Consider the following 7,687-nt stretch of genomic DNA (forward strand, 5'->3'; position numbering starts at 1 on the left):
TAGGTGACACTGATGGGCACTGATAGGTGGCACTGATACGCGGCACTGATCGGCACTGATAGGTGGCACTGGTGGGCAATAATGGGCACTGGTGGGCGTCACTGATAGATGGCAATGATAGGCAGTGGTGGGCAGCACTGATGGGGAGGGCACTGGTGGGCAGCACTGATGGGGAGGGCAATGGGGGGCTCCCTAAGCCCTGATTGCCATCCCTGGTGGCCATAGTGGACATCCCTGGGGTCATGGGTGGGCATCCCTGGTGGCTCTAGTGGCACCCCCCCAAGGGTCTGCACTGGTAATTAATGCTCTGATTACCAGCACAGACCCCCCCCCCTCCTCTACTGGTGCCTGTCATGCACGAACTGAGGAAAGCCGATCAACGGCTTTTCCTATTTACTATGTGACCAGCTGTGATTGGACACAGCTGGTCACATGGTAAAGAGCCTACATTAGGATTGGAGATGCGGTGTGTGAGAGTGACACACCACAGCACCGATCGCTGCTCTACGTGCCCCCCGGGGGCGTGCAGAGTACATTATCCTGCCTCATATGACGGCATGTCAGGATAATACAACCACCTTCCCGCCATCAATCGCCTATAGGGCGGGTGGGAAGTGGTTAATGATGATAAATTATTTTGGCCCAAATGTCACCACACGTTTGGCAAATCAGTTGATTTTCCTAATCTCTGCTTATCAGCTAAGCTTACAACAAACATTTATTGATTTTTAAAGCCAAAGAACACAGATTATTGCATGGCTTATTGATGTCTAAAGCCAGCCATAGATGGAGCGATTTTCTTTCCTGCAACCACGGGTTGCAGGAAAGAAAATTGTTTGATTTCCCCATCAACACAGTCAGTGTTAATATGGAAATCCCTCCTGTGGAGCTATTGTTTTCTCTCGGGGTGGGGGAGGGGGGGGGGGAGAGGATACGCAGTGATTATTGCTAGCGGCTATAATAGCCACTGTTAATATTCGCATGAAAGACCCAACAGACTGGTTGTACCCAAGTTGACCAATCAGCCTGCTTATACATGGTTTAAATCTTGGCCAGTCCCTGCTGAACCAGCTGAGATTCAAACTGTCCATTGTCCAATGTCTGCTAAACCCTTTTATGAGCAGGGATACAGTGATTGATAGCCCAGATGCCCAAATGAAAGTTAGCATTGTCAGTATGTGTTGGGCAATTTGACACATACATAGCTAATTTGCATTTTTTCAAAGGACATACAAGGTTTTCATTTGGAACTCTTTCTGGATGAAAAAATATAGGTCTTAGCATTTTACACATACAATTTTATTTTAAAAAGGTTTACTTTTACATACATTGTTTTACACTGTGACAGATATCCTGCTATCTTCAGTTGTCCCAATGCTTTTCTCTTTGGGTCTCTGAGACACAGTGATAGTTGAAGTAATGGAGGTTGTATGTAAATAAACCTCATGTGATCAATAGATAGATAGATAGATAGATAGATAGATAGATAGCTAGATAGATAGATAGATAGATAGATAGATAGATAGATAGATAGATAGATAGATAGATAGATAGATAGATAGATAGATAGATAGATAGATAGATAGATAGATAGATCATCCTGGCTTGAGATAGTTCTTGTTTTTTCGTCTTATGAATGAACAGCTGTCAAATGGTTTATCCAGTTCATTTTGTCACCTTAGCACAATTGTACACTTTCCCAACTGTCCAAGAGACCTTTGAACATCTTTATTTCTTAGGCTGTAGATGAAAGGGTTTAACATTGGCGTAACAATTGTATAGAACACTGACACTATCTTGTCTGTCACTCCGGTATCTGAATTTCTTGGTCTCATGTACATGAATATGGATGTGCCATAGAAGATGGTCACCACAATAACATGGGATATGCATGTAGAGAAGGCTTTGCATCGCCCAGAAGGGAGTTTCACAATGATTAAGAAAATGTTTATGTATGAAAAGAGGATGAGGCACAAGGGAATTAGAAGCAACATGAACCCACCAACCAAAGTTATGATGTTGTCCACTGAGATATCCCCACAAGATAGTTGAAGTAAAGATGGAGCTTCACAAAAGAAGTGATTGATGGTGACATTCCCGCAGAACTTTAAATGGCATACAAAATATGTATCAAAGCAGGCTATGCTACCAGCAGCCATCCAAGACAAGCCAATCATCCTGGTACAGAAAACGGTGTTCATAATAACATTGTAACGTAAGGGATTACAGATAGCCACATATCGGTCATAGGCCATTAAAGCCAATAGTATGCACTCTGTCTCGCCTACAAAAAGATAGAAGTAAACTTGAAGAACACAACCAGTATATGAAATAGTTTTTGCTGACAAAACAATATTTAGTAGCATCCTGGGCACAACGATTGTTGTATAGCAGATGTCCAAAATAGACAGATTAATAAGAAATAAATACATAGGGTTGTGTAAATGGTAGTCTGTTTTGACGGCCACTATAAGGAGAATGTTCCCGGTCAGTGTGGTCATGTAGACAAGTGAGAATAACTGGAACAGCCAAAGTTGTATGTTGGGATTGTCTGAAAATCCAAGTAGAATGAATTCTATTTCTGTACTTTGGTTCTCAGCTGCCATGGTTACACTCTTCTAATAATAGTTGATTCACCTACAGCTGACCATTTTGCGGAATTAGGGACAACATAAGAAAGATCTAAATGAGGGAAAACCTCATTCTGAAAATAAATCACCAGTAAACTTACAGACTATCAGGTTATGTCCATTTTGTGGACACAAAACACAAACATGTAAGCAGTTATTCTTATGACAAAGTTACTATAAATAAAAAAATGAGACTTTATGCATAACCCCCAGTAGACCAAATATTACATAGAACTCACACAAGTAAATATAACAATAAATGCATAAATGTATTGTTACAGACTTTAAAAAAAAGGGAAAAAAACTCAAACATATCATAAAAGAATGCATATAGAAGAAGATTGTAAATAAGACTCCTTAAAAGATTCTGTTAACATGTTTCGCGGCAATGGCTTCACCAAGACATAGAAGCTAATCTGAACAGGATTGGACTATACGTAATACTGGAATGTTTTATTACTACAGCATCTAGAAAAAAACTGCAAGGTAAGTAATACCATGTAAAATATAAAATTATATTTGTAGACAATAACTCCAAATTTGTAGAAGATAACACAATCTCTGATTAAAATTTGCATGTAAAATCTATTAAAATAAAGCAAATTCTACTTAAAATAATACAAGAACAGTGTAAGTAACTTTTATATCAATCATTGTCTTATATTTTGTATTTTTCTTCAATAATCATTAAACAAAACATTAGAGATAAACAATATATTGGATTTAAAATGTTATCAAAACATTTGCAAATCATCTTGCATTTTGCTTTGTGAGCAGATAAAATATTTCATCATCGGATGTCTAGGGTTTGAGGCCTAAGTGTATCTAAACCCAAGAAAAAACATGTAATATATTGCATCTTGCTAATCTATAGATACAGTATGATGGCTGTGTGACGAGACCAATCTCGCCACTGGGCATTGGAGAAGCCTGGTTGCTCGCCTCCTGCAATGTGACTATGGGCCCTCTCATCAGCCCATGCTAAACGTAAACCCCATGGCGATTTGACTGTGTTTGTGGCATCTGAGCGCTGTTTGGATATGTTGAGCGCTCAGATCCAGGCTATCTGGGGATGGGTTGAATGTGGGGTTTATGTTCAGTAGACTGGGAGTTATGCATTTTTGTGTCTTTTTGTGTTTCTTTAACCATGTGGCTAATGGAGTCTTGCCTCTATCCTGGAAGCTAAACCTTATTCCTGTAAACTGTAAGGCACAGGAAGTGCACTCCTAATATGGTCATTCCAGGAAGTCCAATGAGGAGACGGACTGTCTGAGGTGGCTCTCCATTCACCTATTTTCGGGTGTGCTAATGAACTTGCCTGTTGTCTGCTAAGAGATGTATTGACACTCAGAGTAATGTGTATTGAGGGCTCATTAGGGAACCATTGTTCTGTGTCTGGCTATTGTGTACATTGATTACCCCCTGGGGGCTTCTGTCTCCTTTCACATGGCAGTCCTTCTGGTCAAGCTATCTGACCAATCACTGCGGACTCATTTTCACGCCCTCATTTGCATGGCTGGAGAGGACCTTATGGGGAACTGCAGGTACTGTGCAATTGACCAATGGGAAAGCGGTTGTTGGGGGAAGGATGTTCCAAATTCTGTTTAAAAGTGTGCTGTGTTCTTCCAATAAATGTTGTTGTTCCTGTTTTAACCTCAACGCGGAGCCTTGTCTCGTTATTGGGGGGATTTATTGTATGCTGTTTCAGTTTGACTGCTAGGAGTGTAAACCCTTCATATGGTTTTTCCTATTCAGCTGTATGCAGCATTCATAAGGTTCCAGCTACACTGTTTGCATCATTCCTTGGTTTCCAGTTCGGGAGTTTGGTGTCCTGCAAGTAGCTGTGCCTGTAGCTCTGGAAGGGGAAGATCTCCTAAACGGTTTTAACCCTTTTGTGTCCGGGGTGCCGTTACAGGCTGCATTCATAAGAAATGTTGATGTTACGTATTATGCATAAACATGATTTTTGTTTGCATGCATATAGGGTTTAAAGCCTTTTGAGAGCCATTTTATGAACATTGGCCCTTTACCAATGCATAATCATATTACTTAATTTTTGTGTGAAATCATGCAAGAATATGCTCCAGTCTAAAATTATAATTGAAGGTGGACCTGAAAACACAAAGGTGAAAACGTACTTTCTTAAAAAAAAAAAAACTAGAAATGTTACCAGTGCCTAATCCATACCCAAAAATATGTAACTTTTGTCTTAATTTCCTCAAGAAAATAGGCACACTTCCTGTGCTTAGGCACTCCAGTTCCAAAGAGATTTGGTGATGCCACTACCGAGCAACTCACGGTTCTCCTTTCTGGAAAGGAAGCTTTACCTGAGGACCTGCAGTGAAAGAATCTCCTGCCTCTGCTTCATTCACTCTGTGGATCTGTTCTGGGATGCTACAGAGGCTTAGGTGGTGCTGGGTCAGGGGTTAAGTATCCGGGTGCAGGCTTAGATTGTAAGCAACCACCTCTGTAGCTCGGGGGTTATTTGACAATATGGTTGAGCAGTGAGAGCAATCCCAGCTAAGTGTAAATAAAAGAAGCAGTCACACAATGCATCATGTGATGCATTACATATCATGCCTGCAACATAGAGTACAAATCATGGAGTGCCAGCTGCAATGACAAATTGAGAAGGTTCAAATGCTGGAACATGGAAAGTAACACAACGTGAAGCCAATTTCACATCTTAGAAATCTGGCACTGGAACAGGAGTCCCTACCAAAGATTTCCCCCATCTCTTGTATTGGCGACAACTGTAGCATTTTTGGATTTTCCATCACTTTCTGCCTCAGTAATAAGTGGAAAGGATGAATATCATTAGCAGGGAGACAGACAATAATAAAAACCTAATAAAGGCTTTAACCCTCCACTCCATCTATAACTAAAACATGGTTTGGTTATACATACACGGAAGCACACAGAATCTGTTTTAATAATTTTCATGACCACTTTTATTGTTATTTGATTTGGCATGTAAAGGCTGAAAACTGTTATATAGCATAATATATATATATATATATATATATATATATATATATATATATATATATATATACACACACACACACACCACACATACTGTACATATACATATTTACTATATTGTCAAAAGTATTGGGACACGGGGGAGGGGGGTGGGGAAGAAGTGCCGAACTACACCCCGAAGGAAGAGAGAGCTGCCTCAGCCCCGAAAGTTGTTGGGTTTCTTCCCCGCAATGTCCAGAGGGCTACAGCAAAATAGTGGCGGGTACTGCAACTCACAATCCGCTGCCGAACCTCTAGGGGCCGCACCAGCACCATCTTCCTGTTGCCCAAACAAAGAAAACAACACAGCATCTGGCTCAGGGGCTTCCACTCCTCCCCTAAATAGCCCAGCCAAATCAAAGCCCCGCAGGGTGCCCCCACAGCAATGTGAAGAAGAAATGCAAGGAGATGTCAGCTCAGTGGCATACTCACCTCCACTGATTCCCACTGTAGACCCAATTGTGGCATTCCCTAGTATCCCTACTACTGGTCAGCCAGTATCAGACACAACACTCAAGGACATGCTCCTCTCACATAGAGCCCCTCACTGCATGCTGATATAATGACATGCATCAATCAACACATAGCAGAGATCCAGGAGCTAGGGGATCGGGAAAATCATGTGGAAAATCCATTATGCAAGTTTAATGACAACTATAACTCGTAGGCTCACACACGGCACAGATAGAAGATATTACCTGGATAAAAGAAAAATGAGAGGACCTAGAAGATAGATCACGTCAAAACAACCTGAAAATTTGTGTTATTCTGGAATCGGTCCAGACAACACAATTACCTCACTTTGTAAAATATTTGTAATAGCAGTTATACTGAATCTCACTTCTGCAGACCTGACAGGACAGTATACACTGAGTACCTAAACCCATCATTCCTTCCTGCGGACATACCTAGAGATGTGATCCTCAGAGTTCATTTCTTCCAGGTTATGGAACAGCTCTAGGAAGCTTTCCACTGCCCATCACAGCTCCCAGAAAAAGCCTCGGGTCTACGCTTAATGCCCGACCTCTCTCTATACACTCTGCATCAATGCAAAAACCTGCAAACTGTCACGAAAGCCCTTCGCAATCAGTACGTGCCTTATAAATGTAAATATCCAGTGAATCTGGATATTTCCTATCCAGGACAAGAAGTTTGACCTTAGAAGAAGGCTCTGCCAGTGGGATATCTTCCCTCATTCGCACTCAGATCAGCCACATCCCCAGCAACCTCCAAAAGTTGCCCCCAAATGGCAACAAGTTTGCTACAATCAATCCACCTGGTATAATTTATAGGGCTCCCCACCACCATCAATGCACATAGTGCTTCAATAGTTCCCAGCGATTACAGGAGTATATGACACCACACTTCTATACCCTGCAATGCCTTGCAGCTCACGCTGCCTTTTCCCCTCATCACATATGAAGGGGGACTTGTTTTTATTATTCTTTTCACTGTTCACAACCAGTTATGTTTTGTTTCAAGTGTGAACCCTTCATATTTTGGGACACTAAAAGAGCATGCACCTCTATGGATCAAGAATCTCCTCAACGGCCTTACCATAAGCTGAATGATCTATTGTATGCCTCATGACTTCGCCTAGTGAATCTTCGCAAAGACATAATTGATCCACACATCATATCAATAATTGAGCTTCACCACATTTTTGTAATGATATACCGACCTCCACTATTACAACCCCCGTTAAACACCTATGGACAATAAAATTATATCATTAAATACTAAGGGCCTCAACTATCCCACGAAGAGGGCCTCTATGTGGAAATAAGCATGCAAGAGGGAAGCGGACATTCTCTTAATACAGGAAACTCACTTCCATGTTCACAAAACTCACCACTGCTACCACAAATCCTATCCCCACATTTTCTTAGCTTCTGCTTCTTAAAAGAAGAAAGGAACCCTCCAAATAATAGTCCGGAACTCCATTTCCTTTGAACTTAAAGAATCCACTTTAGACCCATAAGGTCGCTTCATCATTTTACTGTGCCTTCTCAACGATATACCTTACACTCTGG

At 41.3% G+C, this 7,687-nt stretch overlaps 1 protein-coding gene across 1 annotated transcript; it reads right to left on the reverse strand.

Moving 5' to 3' along the window:
- Nucleotides 1–1,673: 1,673 nt before the first annotated feature.
- Nucleotides 1,674–2,606, reverse strand: LOC309550346 (olfactory receptor 5V1-like; the record flags this gene model as incomplete). Its single annotated transcript, XM_082250743.1, has 1 exon — nucleotides 1,674–2,606. One exon carries the CDS (start codon nucleotides 2,604–2,606, stop codon nucleotides 1,674–1,676), a length of 933 nt encoding a protein of 310 aa, XP_082106869.1.
- Nucleotides 2,607–7,687: the final 5,081 nt, after the last annotated feature.

Source organism: Pelophylax lessonae (assembly GCF_965119305.1).
Source record: "Pelophylax lessonae genome assembly, chromosome: 3".
Classification (NCBI taxonomy): domain Eukaryota; kingdom Metazoa; phylum Chordata; class Amphibia; order Anura; family Ranidae; genus Pelophylax; species Pelophylax lessonae.